Genomic DNA, 15,645 nt, shown 5'->3' with positions numbered 1-15,645 from the left:
CCGCCGAGACGTCCCCCTCACCTTCCGACTCCCCCTCTGATGCTGAAGCAGACATCTCTACCTCCTGGGGAGCACCAAAGGAGACACTCGGCCCGGCGAGCGGGGAAGTGTACTGCTTTGGTAGCTCAACGGGACCGCGTGGTGATACAGAAGTCCGCGGGGCTTTGCTAGCCGACGGAACATTCTGTACAGTCACCTGCAAGTCCCCCAAGTGCCTAGCCGCGGTAGCTGAAAAACCTTGACGGCTCAACGACTTACCGCAGGAAGATGACGAGGGGAGCCTTCTCGCAAACGAGAGGCGGTACTTCAACGCGGCCATGGACATACGTTCGCAATGAACGCACGAACCATCCGTGAACGCCGCCTCGGTGTGCTCTCGGCCCAGGCACATGAGGCAACGATCATGTCCGTCCAGACTGGCGAGGAAACTGCCACATAGAGAAGCGCACGGCCGGAGAGACATCCCGGGAAAAATGCCCTCAACGGCCGTGAGAAATTAGTTCTTTTAGGATCGCGGTTTGCCCAGGGAGGACCGCGGCACAACTGTGCACTCAAATGGGGGAAGCTCGCTGGAAAGCAAAGGCTTTTTCTGGCCGTAAAAATGGCCGCCCGCAGGATCTCGCTGGCGGCTGCCAAGCGCTCTTTTAGAAAGCTCTTTTAGTGCTGGCAGCACGCCAGCGGAGAGAGAGCATAAACTCACAGGAACTCTTTTATATATATATATATATATATATATATATTTTTTTTTTTTTTTCTTTCTTCTGGCTCGTGACGAGGCTCTGAAGCGAAAATCTGAATGAGTGGTTGCATGCCGCCATCTTATATACCCGTATGTACGGGGGAGTGGCTTGCCATGCAAATACCACTCGCCAATGTTCATGAATGTTCATTGGCCTTTTGAATAAGGCTCAGAGATGATTGGACTCTCAAGTGAGTTCCCATATGTAACGTCGTAGTGAAACGACTGAAGGGGAACAAGTAAATGGCCTTCCTTTAGATTTTAAATGATTGTTTCAGTAATAAAATTTTTCATAAAACATCTGTTACAGCAATGCAGGGAAGGAAAAGTGGGTCCAATAGCAGCAAGTGCATTTTTGGCAAGATACTTTCACCTGGCTGTTGTATAGTGTCTACAAGAATAAAGCATTGCTAATCAATACATCATTGTGTTTGACACTGATAACGGTGCCTACATTAAGAAGACTTTTGTTGCTGCACTTCAGTCATTATTCCCACACTCCTTGCACATAAAACACATGGCCCACATCATGAACCTCATCAGGACTCTACAAAGGAGTTCATAGAATTGGAAATTGAGGTAGGTCTGAAATTAATACAAATCTCTGTACAAGATTAAGTATAAGTAAAATTATTTCTTGTTGACCTGTCATAGACTTCCTTCAGTAACACAAACACAATTCAAAATATCATAGATCAAATTTTAATTACATGTAACATTGGTGTGAACACTGTATGCTTAACCTCATTTTGACTCTCATTGTGTATTTTTCATCCCCAGATGTGTGGCAGATGTGCACTGCCATCAGTGGTAAGAATTCATGAGACGCTTAGACAAATCTGGCTCAATCTCTAAATGCCCAGATGATCATCATGGTTGACAAATGCAAGGTCATCCTCCAGCCTCTCAGCATCTTCCAGAGTGGACGTCCAGTGACCACCAACATATTCAGTTATCTGGAAGATCTGCATGTCAGCTTCACTGCCAATAGGGAGCTTCAGCATAAAGCATGTGCACAGTACTTTGCAAACCTTGAACTCCCATTTGCTATTAAGACTCAGATTCTTGTCACAGTTAGCCAAGCATAAGCAATGCAGAGGATAAACTCAGCAAGTACATGGCAGATAGGCAACCAGCCATAAAGTTTCTTCAGGAGGTCAAGGTGTTAGAACCTTGTAACACTGCATTCATGGATCACAATGTGTTACAAATTCCACAATTCAGTGATGTGCCACAAAATGAACTAACTTCTTACGTGGCAAGTCTGGGCACAGCAGCACTCAGACCTTCATCATCTGGAGTGGTGGATTTGGATGTGTTCTGGAAAGGCCTACTTGAGAGATTACCTGCATTGAGTATCTTGGCTAAATTATACAAAGATGCTGTTTCAAACTCAGTGGATGCTGAAGAAAGCAACAGCATCTACAACCTGGTTTTGTCATGTACCACAACCAATGTCTCATCAGTTTTTGGGAGAGAGGGGAAACTGAGGATGATTCAGTAGAGTTTGATGTTATTTGATCAAATGCAAAATGTAGTCAACTAAATATAATAATATCAGTTTTACAAGCAAATAAATAGAACACAAAATAAATAGAAAGGGGAATGTGCACAGGGGGCCTTTAGGGCTCTTCCCACGGGTCCCTGGCCCTGAAATGTGATTTCTATTAAGGGGGATCTGCTCACCTCAGCGTGATTTAAAATCTCCAAACACCCTCCACCCCAACCCTTCAAGAGAATTCTTATCAAGGGATTCCCTCTTGTATTTTATGTGATTACTGTGTATTTTCTGTGATTTTTAGGCCCCCTCGCCATCCCCCGTAACCATCAAGGGGGAACACCAAACTCCATCAAAACACCCCACCCCTCACACACTCACCACCCCATATCACCCCAGAATGTACAATAATGAAATAACCAGAACAGGGGAACAGTTTACCTTGTGACACCATTCATTGTCAATATTGAGGATAATCCTGTTTTTATACCCTATCTGGCAACGTATTTCAGGGGATATTCACATTTCACAATATTAACATGAACAACATATGACTTAATTTTCATTTTCAACATCTCTAGACAATGTTTACAATTAATACTAACAGTAGTATTTCATTTGCAGAAAAAACGTTGGATTAATATATGTCAACTGTCTACATTTTCTAAATGTCCAGCCCAATGGATGTACATGTGGGCTTTAGGTCAAACTGACAAAACAACCACAGAAAATCTGAACCAAGTGATGTGACCCCCATACTCCAAACAACCTCAACTATGAAAATGATAACAGTATTGGATGAAAAATTCTTCCTCATGTAACCAGGGCAGGAGTAGTCCAGTATTTAATTCTCCTGGTAATTTTCCCCTTTAAGATTTCTCGCTAATGCAGTTAAACACGCTGAAGAGTTTGAGTACGTGCATGAGAGTGCGTCAGACAGCAATGGAGAAAGCACGGGTAGAAGCGGCTGATAAAAACTGTTAGTTGGATATAATCCAAGCGGTTTATGGACTCAAAACTGGTTTCTGTTGGGGATATAACGAGTGGAGGATTTTATGGATCTAAGTTTTGCTGACCCGTGGTGATTTCAGATTGGGTGGGGATTGCAACGCCAAGCCAGCAGAGGAGCCTTCACCCCAGTACTGCCTGCATGCTCCCTCTGCTGCTTCTACTGTCACTTCCTGTTTGGCAGTATATAAGGACTCACCATGTGCTGCTGCGAAGTATTGCCAGTTTCACCTGCCTTACCAAGCGTTTATTATTACTCTGTTGGATTTCCTGTTGCGACCTTGCTTTGTTTATGGACTCTTGATTTCACGGATTACCCCTGTTGGATTGTTTGCACGTTTGGACTGTTTTCAAGGTTTGACCCTTTTCTGCCTGACTATCGCTCCCTGGATTTCCCTATTGTTACGGTTGCTTTCATGGACTGTCTGCTTGGTATTTGACCCACTGCCTGTTTAAACTCTCTGCTGTTTGGATTACGTTTACGTTTTGGACTGCTTCTCCGGTTATTGACCCTTTGCCTGTTTCATCGTGTATGTTTGCTGTTGTTTATAATAAACTTCTGCAATTGGATTCTACACCACCTCAGTGTTCACGTTACAGAATACTTCGCCTCCCCTGAAGCCAGCAGAAGTTACAGCGCACACACAACCAGAATCATGAACCCAGCAGTATCCCGTCTCATCTGCCTTCGTCAAGGCGACCGGTCCATAGAGGAGTATGTCGAGGATTTTTGTGGACTGTGTTATCAAGTAGATTTTAATGATGTGGCACTTAAGGACTTTTTTCGCTTTGGTTTGAACGAGCCCATTAGTTCACGTCTGCCAGGGGGAAAAATTTGTTGGTCACTGGAGGAATATATCGATCATGCTCTGCTCCTAAGCGGATCACCATACACTGTTGGGATTGTGGACGAGGGACCCCGCAATCCCGCAGTAACCACCACATCCACCAAGCCAAAGCCTGCTCACGCCATGCCTGCCGCTCCAGGGCCTGCTCACGCCATGCCTGCCGCTCCAGGGCCTGCTCACGCCATGCCTGCCGCTCCAGGACCTGCTCACGCCACGCCAGAGTCTGCACGCAAGATGGCCGCCGCCACGCCAGAGTCTGCACGCAAGATGGCCGCCGCCACGCCAGAGTCTGCACGCAAGATGGCCGCCGCCACGCCAGAGTCTGCACGCAAGATGGCCGCCGCCACGCCAGAGTCTGCACGCAAGATTGCCGCTGCCACGCCAGAGTCTGCACGCAAGATGGCCGCCGCCACACCAGAGTCTGCACGCAAGATGGCCGCCATCCCCAAACCTGTTCACAAGATGGCTGCCATTCCAGAGCCAGTCCACAAAATGGCCGCCATCCCAGAGCCAGTCCACAAAAAGGCCGCCATCCCCAAACCTGTTCACAAGATGGCCACCATTCCAGAGCCACTCCACAAAATAATCGCTGTTTCCAAGCCATGCCTCATGATGGCCCATGTACTGGACTCACCCCTATTGGCTGTATGGGCAGCTAAAATGGCAGCTACTGTTCCTGTGCCAAGTCAAGCTACAGAACCAAGCCAAGCTACAGAACCAAATCAAGCTACAGTTGCAGCTCCAGGGTCAAGTCAAGCTCCAGGGTCAAGTCAAGCTCCAAGGTCAAGTCAAGCTCCAAGGTCAAGTCAAGCTCCAAGGTCAAGTCAAGCTCCAAGGTCAAGTCAAGCTCCAAGGTCAAGTCAAGCTCCAAGGTCAAGTCAAGCTCCTGTGTTAAGTCAAGCTACAGCTGCTGATCAAGGGTCAAAAGCTTCCAAGTCCAGTCGAGTTCCAGGGTCAAGTCAAGTTTCCAAGTCCAGTCAGGCTTCCAAGTCAAGTCGAGTTCCAGGGTCAAGTCAAGTTTCCAAGTCCAGTCAGGCTCCCAAGTCAAGTCCAGTTCCAGGGTCAAGTCAAGCTACAGCGTCCGGCCAAGCTACAGCGTCCGGCCAAGCTACAGCGTCCGGCCAAGCTACAGAGTCCGGCCAAGCTACAGTCCGGTCCGGCCAAGCTTCAGAGTCCGGCCAAGCTTCAGAGTCCGGCCAAGCTTCAGAGTCCGGTCAAGCTTCAGAGTCCGGTCAAGCAACAGAGTCCGGTCAAGCAACAGAGTCCGGTCAAGCAGAGTCGGTCAGAGTCCGGTCAAGCAACAGAGTCCGGTCAAGCAACAGAGTCCGGTCAAGCAACAGAGTCGGTCAAGCAACAGAGTCCGGTCAAGCAACAGAGTCGGTCAAGCAACAGAGTCCGGTCAAGCAACAGAGTCCGGTCAAGCAACAGAGTCCGGTCAAGCAACAAGTCAGAGTCAAGCAACAGAGTCCGGTCAAGCAACAGAGTCGGTCAAGCAACAGAGTCCGGTCAAGCAACAGAGTCAAGTCAAAGTCACTCCATGAATCAAGCCAAGCAACAGAGTCAAGCTGTTGTTCCAGAGTCAAGTCAAGCCAAACAGCTGTTCAAGTCAAGCCAAGTCACAGCTGTTCCCCATGAGTCAAGCCAAGTCACAGCTGTTGTTCCCCACGAGTGAATCAAGCTGTTCCCCAAGTCAGCCAGTCACAGCTGTTGTTCCCCATGAGTCAAGCCAAGTCACAGCTGTTCCCCACGAGTCAAGCCAAGTCACAGCTGTTCCCCACAGTCAAGCCAAGTCAAGTTCACAGCTCAAGCCAAGTCACAGCTGAGTCAAGCCAAGTCACAGCTGTTCCCCACGAGTCAAGCCATGTTGTTCCTGAGTCAAGCCATGTTGTTCCTGAGTCAAGCCATGTTGTTCCTGAGTCAAGCCAGGTTACAGCAGATCTTCACAAGCCAAGTCAAATTGCTGCTGTCTTCCCTGAGCTAAGCCACGCCACGGTTGTTCTTCATGAGCCAAGTCAAGTTGCTGCTATTGTCCCTGAGCTAAGTCAAGTCACAGTTGACCTTCACAAGCCAAGTCAAGTCACAGCTGGACTGCACGAGCCAGGTCAAGTCACCGCTGTTCTTCCCAAGTCAAGTCCGGCCCGGCAGGCCAGGCCTCCCTGAGTCAAGTCCGGCCACGGCAGGCCTCCCTAACTCAAGGCAAAAAGCTATTATCCTACCAAATCCTCATCTGGTCCCCTATAACATTTCTAACCCAAGCCACGCAGAGCCCACGCTCCCAAGCCACGCAGAACCCACGCTCCCAAGCCACGAACCCAGAGCCCAGCCCACATTCACAAGCCACAAGCCCATAACATCAGCACCCACAAGGTCAACAGACACCCCACTAGCTGCTGTGCTGCCTGTAATGGCCGTAGCCATCCTCAGTATGTGGGCAGCATACTGTGCTCCAGAGGCCTCTTCTGTCCAAAAGTCTGCTCCCGAGGCCTCACCGGTCCACGAGTCTGCCCCGGAGGCCTCGCCTGTCCACGAAACCGCTCCAGAAGCTTCGTCTGTCTACGAGACCGCTTCAGAAGCTTCGTCTATCCACGAGTCTGCTCTAGAGGCCTCACCTGTCCACAAGTCTGCGCCAGAGGCCTCGTCTGTCCACGAGTCTACGTCAGAGGCCTCCTCTGTTAAGGACTCTGCGCCAATGCCCCCAGAAGTGGCAGCTCCGGCTGCAGAATCTCCTCAAGGGCGGCGTTTCCCCACGGACTCTCTGCCTGTCCAGTCACGGCCATGAAGGCCATTTATAATTGCCCTGCCACACCTGCCCAAGCATCTGCGCCCATGCCCCCAGAGGTGTCAGCGCAAGCTGTAGATCCTCCTATGGGGGCGGCGTCCTATCATGAACTCTCTGCCCGCCATGTCGCTATCAAGAAGGCCAAAGAAATCATTCATTTGCACACCGCTCTGCCTGCCCTGCAATGGCTCCCTGCTACGCCTGCTCTGCCTGCCTCGCCATGGCTTCCTGCTCTGCCTGCTCTACCTGCCTCGCTATGGCCCCCTGTTCTGTCTGCTCTGCCTGCCTCGCCACGGCTCCCTGCTCTGCCTGCTCTGCCTGCCTCGCTATGGCCTCCTGTTCTGTCTGCTCTGCCTGCCCCACCATGGTTCCCTACTCTGCCATTGTGCCACGGCCCTGGCCTTCCAGTACTTCATGGTCTGCTACTGCTTCACGGCCCAGGACCTCCAGTGTTCCACTGTCTGTCATTGCTCTGCGGCCCAGGCACGTCAGTATTTCACGGTCTGCTGTCGCTCCACGGCCCAGGTCCTCCAGGTTTCTACTGTCTGCCACAGCACCGCGGCCCAGGACCTCCAGGGTTCTACTGTCTGCCACAGCCCCACGGCCCAGGTCCTCCAGTGCTTCACTGTCTGCCACTACTCCATGGTCCAGGTCCTCCAGTGCTTCACTGTCTGCCACTGCTCCATGGCCCAGGTCCTCCTGTGCTTCACTGTCTGCCACTACTCCATGGTCCAGGTCCTCCAGTGCTTCACTGTCTGTCCCTGCTCCACGATCTAGGCCCACCTGCTCTACATGGACCTGGCCCTCCATCCCACCCCCTGTTTTGCCTCTGTTCCCCCACCCACCTGGACTGTTGTTTGAGCGCCAGGAGTCGCTCCTAGGGGGGGGGATTCTGTAACGCCAAGCCAGCAGAGGGAGCCTTCACCCCAGTACTGCCTGCATGCTCCCTCTGCTGCTTCTACTGTCACTTCCTGTTTGGCAGTATATAAGGACTCACCATGTGCTCACACGTCGCGAAGTATTGCCAGTTTCACCTGCCTTACCAAGCGTTTATTATTACTCTGTTGGATTTCCTGTTGCGACCTTGCTTTGTTTATGGACTCTTGATTTCACGGATTACCCCTGTTGGATTGTTTGCACGTTTGGACTGTTTTCAAGGTTTGACCCTTTTCTGCCCTTTGACTATCGCTCCCTGGATTTCCCTATTGTTACGGTTGCTTTCATGGACTGTCTGCTTGGTATTTGACCCACTGCCTGTTTAAACTCTCTGCTGTTTGGATTACGTTTACGTTTTGGACTGCTTCTCCGGTTATTGACCCTTTGCCTGTTTCATCGTGTATGTTTGCTGTTGTTTATAATAAACTTCTGCAATTGGATTCTACACCACCTCAGTGTTCACGTTACAGGGATTTAGGCCTGCGTCAACGGAGAGTGAGCGTAAGCTAATTCAAAATATGTTTTGAACGCTGTAATCACGTAAAATAATGTAGTATATTGCATGTATAGAAGAAATATGCATTAATTGTAGTGTTTTATGCTGTTAAGAGGGGAGGTTCATATTATTCTCCTAAAGCGTGTTCACGTGTGAAGTATAGAAAGTATTGTACAATATATATTGTGTATACTGTTAATTGCTAATTAATTTGCTTAAAAGAGGTTAAAATGTGAACGGTGTGTAATATGGGTGGTGTGTTTAGGTGGCAAGATCTACAGATTTCTCATATGATCATGCTGTGTTTTCTTTTTGTTTTTGTCTGTTTTATCAGGCACATACAAGCTACTGCCGTTGTTTTGTACATCCATAAGAAAATTGTGACGTTTCTTGCAACAGTTAAAGTCAAGTGGGGCTCGTGATTTGGGTTTCTGATTAGACATTAATGCCCTGAAGAACTTTCTTTTTTTTTTTTTTTTATTATTACCACTTCCTATTTTGTTTGCTGTACCCATTTAAGTCAGTGTTGGTCTTGTTTTCATTACAGTTTTCCTTATTTAATTGGATTGTAATCCCACAAACTTTTCCCTGAATGAAACATTAATGCTGAGTCCACTTCGAGACAAGAATAAAATAATCCTTTTTTTTGTTAGATGCTCTGTGTCTTTTTCCTTAAAATATTAGAAGGACGTTGTACCGGCCACACTCATGCCTGTTTAAGGGTTGTACCATGTGGTGCCTGATCTGGTTTTTAAAATAAGATTTTTTTCAGTGTTCTTACCAAAACCTTTAACAGGTAACAAATACTGAAGAACTTCATCTGTTGTATGTTGTTTTCCAATAAACTGTTTTAGATCAAAAACATCCATCTTCTGCTCTGATGTCAGCAACACATAAACCAGAGCTGACCACTGTGAAGAGGAGAGTTTGGTTTCTCTTATTTCTCCAGATTTCAGATAATGTTGGATCTCCTGCATCAGTGAATCATCACCCAGTTCATTCAGACAGTGAAACAGATTGATGGATTTCTCTGAAGAGTGATTCTTCCTGATCTTTTGTTTGATGTACTCAACTGTTTCCATTTTGTTGTAGGAGCAGCTTCCTGTTTGTGTCAGTAGTTTTTGTAAGAGAGTCTGATTGGACTCCACTGAGAGACCCAGAAAGAAACGCAGAAAAAGATCCAGATGTCCATTCTTACTCTGTAAAGCCTCATTCACAGCTCTCTGATGCAGCTCAGATAATGAATTATATTTCTTCTGGTTAAAAATCTTAGACAACAGACTTTGCTTGGTTTGGTCAAATATATTGATGTTGTTGATTGTAAAGGAGAGGTGTGCATATAGAGCTGCTAGATGTTCCTGAAGGCTCAGATGAACAAAGCAGAAGACTTTCCCCTGATACAAGCCCAACTCCTCTCTGAAGATCTGAGTGCACAATCCTGAATACACTGATGCTTCTGTCACATCAATGCCACACTCTCTCAGATCTTCATCATAGAAGATCAGGTTGCCTTTCACAAGCTGCTGAAAAGCCAGTTTCCCTAGATTGAGGATCATGTCTTCTTCATTCACATTCTTCTCATAGTCCTTCTCGTGTTTGATGTTGGTCTGAAGGATCAGGAAGTGTGTGTACATTTGAGTGAGAGTCTTGGGAATCTCTCCACTCTCTGCTTGACTCAACATCTTCTCTAGAACAGCGGCTGAGATCCAGCAGAACACTGGGATGTGACACATGATGTAGAGGCTCCTTGATGACTTCAGGTGTGAGATGATCCTGTTGGCCAGACTCTGTTCACTGATTTTCTTCCTGAAGTATTCCTCCTTCTGTGGCTCATTGAAGCCTCGTACCTCTGTCACTCGATGGACACACTCAGAGGGAATGAGATCAGCTGCTGCTGGTCTGGAGGTGATCCAGATGAGAGCAGAGGGAAGCAGATTCCCCACAATGAGGTTCATCAGCAGCACGTCCACTGAGGCTGATTCAGATAATTTACACAGTTTCACTTTGCTCTTAAAGTCCAGAGACAGACGACACTCATCCAGACCATCAAAGATAAACAACACTTTATATTTATCACAGGATATGTTCATTTTTTTAGTTTCAGGGAAAAAGATATGAAGGAGACCTGACAGACTGAGTTTTTTTGCCCTTCATCAAGTTGATTTCTCTGAAAGGAAGTGGAAATATGAGCTGGACGTCCTGATTCTCTTTCCCTTCAGCCCAGTCCAGGATGAACTTCTGCACAGAGACTGTTTTTCCAATGCCAGCGACTCCCTTTGTCAGCACAGTTCTGATGGGTTTGTCTTGTCCAGGTAAAGGTCTAAAGATGTCATTGCATTTGATGGGTGTGTCCTCTGTTGCTGCTCTCCTGGATTGTGTCTCAATCTGTCTCACCTCATGCTCATTATTGATCTCTCCACTCTCACTCTCTGTGATGTAGAGCTCTGTGTAGATCTCATTCAGCAGTGTTGGGTTTCCCTGTGTCGCTGTTCCCTCATACAGACACTCAAACTTCTTCTTAAGATTTGACCTAGATATGTTGAGGACTTCATGGCTGTACAATAAATAAATAAATAATAAATAAATAAAAGAAAAGTGAATAAGCATAATGCTTTGTATATTTTGTTTCACATCTTCAAATAATATCTCTTACAGAAATGTTATACCTGAAAGCAGGCTGCGTATCTCCACTGTTAAAATCTAATGGCTGAATCACAGATGTGTCACTCTTCATAGACACACAGCTGGACTCTGCTTCTGATCTCTTCTGTTGAACTGGACTAAAACAGAGAGATTCAAGTTAATTATTTAAATTACTGTATGTTACAAATCAGCTATTCATTTATTGTTATCAAATTCATTTTAAAAAGCACTTTTTAATCATTTCATACACTGTATTTATACAAAAATTGTGAGCTGAACTTTGATATTATATGATAATATAAAATGTCATACTATAATCATATATTATAGAAATGTCATACCTGAGACCAGACTGTGAATCTCCACTGTTAAACTTTATTGGCTCACCCATAGACATGTCACTCTTCATAGACACACAGCTGGGCTCTTGTTCTGATCTCTTCTGATGAACTGAGCTAAAACATAATAGATTTAATCCTCTGTCATGAGAATAATATTAATATAATACAAGATAAAATAGAAGACCTGATTAAAAAGAAAAACCTTTTAGTTTCATTTATATGTGAGAAAAACTTTGTGTTACTCAAAGTACCTGCATCCTGGAATAAAATCTTCATCTCCAGATGTTTGTGTTTCATCCATGATTGATCTGAACAGTTTGATCTTCACCACTGACTGAAGATGGAAGTGACAAACAACCACAAAAACTACAGTAATTAAGCAAAATTATATTGTTATAAATCATTCTATTAAACATTTTAAGATGTTTTGTATTACAAAGAATGAATTCTGTCGGCATAAAATAAACAAAACATCAACTCTACATTTACATATACATTTATACCATTCTCATCATGACACAACTCAATTTCAAGACAGATGATTCAATTGCTGTAGTTCACTAGTTAATGATGGTCAATAGGTAATGGTTTAGCAACATAGACAGTACAATGACAGACACTGATGGGCAAATGTTTTATGTTTATTTGGATATTTTATTCTAAAACAGGACAATGACACTACTTGATTTTTAGCATATATAATGTGATATTTACAGTGCACACCTTGTATTTATGTGACACATCAAGTTCAGCATAAATTCTACCACTGCTATATTACAGTCCTTTCAATAGAAGAGATGTAGTCCTACACTTCATGTTACTTGATCAGTCAGCTTGATCACTGAGTCATAAACACATTTTAAATATACAGGTATGTGCCAAAAAATTAGAATTGTCAAAAGGAAGATGAGGGAACAGAGACCCCGAAATGCAGACGAGCTGAAGGCCAATATCAAAGCAGCTTGGGCTACCATAACACCTCAACTGTGTCAAAGGCTGATCGCCTCCATGCCACACCGCCTTGATGCTGTAATTAGTGCAAAAGGAGGCCCAACAAAGTACTGAGGACATAATACAGTACATTAACACACTTTTCAGAAGGTCAACATGTGTTTAAGATCCTTTTTTTATTGGTCACATGAAATATTCTAATTTTGTGAAATACTGGATTTGTTTTTTTTTTTTATCTTTAATCCATAATCATCAAAATTGAAACAAATAAAGGCTTGAAATATTTCACTTGGTGTGTAGTGAACTAATATAACATACAAGTTTCACTATTTGAAACAAATTGTTGAAATAAATGGACTTTCCCTCGATATTCTAATTTTTTGGCACATACCTGTATACAAAAAAATCTGAGTTAGGGTTTGATGGCTGTCAGCTTTGCTTTATGCAAATTAAATTTCCATTTGAATTTTATAGTGTAACAAACTAAGAAAAATCCAGTGTTACAGTCTAAAAACAATGTCATGGGTTTATTTATTAATAAATGTAGAAGTGAATCTGGCTCAAAGAACATAAAGGTAAGATATTCTCCTTACACTAATTAGTAAAGACATGAGAAAGCATTAGTAATATATAAAATTCATTTATTGTATTTTATATTACTTATAGTGTAAGTGTAACACAATCAGTGTAACAACCCTTTAAAAAAAAAAACTATGGGGTAGGTTGTGACAACAGGAGGCTACTTTCATTTACACTGATCATTATATCAGTTATATAGAATATTAGAGTGAAACATCTTACAATATTATAATCTCTGTTTGTCCATATTTAATCACATTGCTTGAGTGTTTCATGATTAAGTTAGTATTTTCTGCTTACTTACATGAATAAGGAAGTGCCTTTGTGCTCCACAGCTGAAGACTTGTTTTGTTCAAAATGTTTGGCTACTAGACAAGTTCTCCAAATGTCCTTGGTCTCCCATTATGTACATGTAACTTCCCACATAAGCAAATAAAAAAGCTTAATGATCAGTTTTTCTAAATGTAGAAAAAAATCTTAAAATCTTACGACCAGGTGTAAACGTTGCATGTTTAACAATCTGCTTTCACTTTCATTTAGTCACCAAGGTTGTAAAACCTGTTTGGAAGAAAAAAAAAAAAAAAAAAAAACTCATGATAGTTTTTAAAGTCTGGATGTGATAGTGACTAAACACTGTTTTGATTACATTTTTGGTAACACTGGTTCAGGAGGAGTTTAGCTCAAATCCTGATCAAACTCACCTACCTGTGATTTTCTAATGATCCTGAAGACTGTGATGAGTTTGCTCAGGTGTGTTTGTTTAGGGTTGGAGCTAAACTCTGCAGGACGCTGGCCCTCCAGGACAAGATCTGAGGAACCTGCTGTATAATAAAAATAATCAATTATAATTGATTTAAAAGTGTTTTGTTAATGATTAATTAAAATTTACTAAACATTAATATACATTTATAGATTATTAATAAGTGATGTTTTACATGCCACAAGTGTTTATCTGAAATCATTTATGTAAATCATGAAATGATCATACCATCAGTAAATGACAAGTAAATATTATGATCAGTAAATGATTAGTAAGTAAATATTATTTTCATAAAGTTAGTAAGTATTATTCTTAAATATTTGTTGCTCAAACAGTCATAATGTTATGTTGCTCTAACTTAATTTTGTGAAGCTTTTCAATGTTAAAAATGGATTAAAACAGAACAGAAAACATGGTGTTCTTCATATTTTGTTGGCAACAAACTCCATAAGATCTGTAGTAAGGTCTGTAGTGCAGCTTGGATGTGTTATTTTTGACTCACACAATTGTGAGCCCATAAATCTGTTCTGCTGTGTTTAAGTTTATGTTGTTTTGAATCAATTTCAACATTGAAGACCTTCACAAAAAAACGTTAGAGTAACATGACGTTCTGTAACTGTAATAAATGAATGTCTACAGTTAAAACATGTAAACCTGGGTTCTCCACTAGCATTATAAAAAAAAAAAACTTTCAACAAAGCTTGACAGAGCTGCAAAAACTGATGTCACTGATGTCAGACAAGTAAAAATTAAACAGTTACTTCATAAAAATAAGAAAAATCCTAATATAATGAGATCTGTGCTGTTCCAAAGGTATGTACAAACATTTGTGTTCATTTGCTGAGTCATGTACAGCAGTCAGGTGAGACAGCACCTTCTTGACTGGATGAAAGTGTAGAGGATTTTGAACACAAGCAGAAAATCTGTGCTTCCCCTCCTCAAAAAAGCGACCAATAGCATAACAAGTACTGCCATTTCCTACATCTGTCACCATGAATGTTTTAACAGAGAATAATGTGTTGTCAGTTTTTATACAAACTACACTTGAATTCCTCTTATTTGAATGGTGGTCTACCTGGGAATGAACAATCACACCATTGACAAACACTCTATCATAATAGCCTACAAACAGTTTTTCTACCTGATCACCAACACTATGCAAAGCAATGTAGTCGTAATGTGACATTATTTTACTCTTGGGTGTCCACAGGCTGTAATGTCTTCGCCATGTTGGATGTCCTCAATGCCATCATCACCTGATTCTTCTTGGTAGTCAGGGTTTTATTTAAAAACATCAGTTTAAACCTGAAAGGCATTGCATCCTTACCTGCACAATGACTTCCACTTTATTGTGTAGGATGCTTGAACCATGAGGTAAAGTTGATTTCTTTACAACTTGTTGCTGAAAGTCAAAGTCAACAAATCAATTCTCAAACGTAAAAGACAAGAAGTCCTGCCATGATACTACACATAAGTTCATATGAAATCAATTTTTTTTTGTTTGTTTTTTTTTTTTTTCTACAGTACTCTTACAAATTTTAGGAAAAATATATACATGTATATACATATACTTTATACTTACACAAACACACTGTCTGTATAACACACATTCTCCTTACCTGCAAGGATCCATCAGGTGCATCCAGATCATCTTGTCTTTCATCAACATCTGCAAAAACCTGAAAAGAAAAATATTTAAAAGAATAAATAAAAACCTATACAGATCATTTACATGTTATAAAGAAATTATGCAGCTAAAGGGTTTATATTGTGAGAGAAAAAAGTGTAGTCATGTAATTATGAAAAAAAAAAAAATACAAATATACAGAATATTATATATGTTCTTAGAAATAAGTCAGAGGTTTGATAATATAACTCTGATGATTTGTGTTTTTGGGAAAGAACCACATCACTTCACACTGACAGGCCAGATCAACTTCTGTACAGTGCAGCATCAACATTCTCAAAAAGGACATTAATTAATATCACTTTTTTTGTCTCACACTATTTTAGTATATTGTGTCATTATATCACACTGTGTGTCACTTTGTGTTAATTGTGTATTAA

The 15,645-nt window shown here is 42.8% G+C and overlaps 2 protein-coding genes across 2 annotated transcripts; both read right to left on the bottom strand.

The window, feature by feature from the left end:
• Nucleotides 1–1,590: 1,590 nt before the first annotated feature.
• LOC127161952 (protein NLRC3-like) lies at nt 1,591–10,394 on the bottom strand. Its single transcript, XM_051104729.1, has 3 exons — nt 9,086–10,394; nt 1,995–2,142; nt 1,591–1,720 (listed from the first exon to the last, which is right to left on the bottom strand). The coding sequence occupies exons 1-3, from the start codon at nt 10,392–10,394 to the stop codon at nt 1,591–1,593; spliced, it is 1,587 nt and encodes a 528-aa protein (XP_050960686.1).
• Nucleotides 10,395–10,404: 10 nt separating this feature from the next.
• LOC127161953 (NACHT, LRR and PYD domains-containing protein 3-like) lies at nt 10,405–13,649 on the bottom strand. Its single transcript, XM_051104730.1, has 5 exons — nt 13,524–13,649; nt 11,540–11,622; nt 11,289–11,402; nt 10,971–11,084; nt 10,405–10,858 (listed from the first exon to the last, which is right to left on the bottom strand). The coding sequence occupies exons 2-5, from the start codon at nt 11,587–11,589 to the stop codon at nt 10,405–10,407; spliced, it is 732 nt and encodes a 243-aa protein (XP_050960687.1). The 5' UTR covers nt 11,590–11,622; nt 13,524–13,649.
• Nucleotides 13,650–15,645: the final 1,996 nt, after the last annotated feature.

This window comes from Labeo rohita, unplaced genomic scaffold, assembly GCF_022985175.1.
Source record: "Labeo rohita strain BAU-BD-2019 unplaced genomic scaffold, IGBB_LRoh.1.0 scaffold_787, whole genome shotgun sequence".
NCBI lineage: Eukaryota > Metazoa > Chordata > Actinopteri > Cypriniformes > Cyprinidae > Labeo > Labeo rohita.
This window is presented reverse-complemented; position numbering and strand designations above follow the sequence as displayed.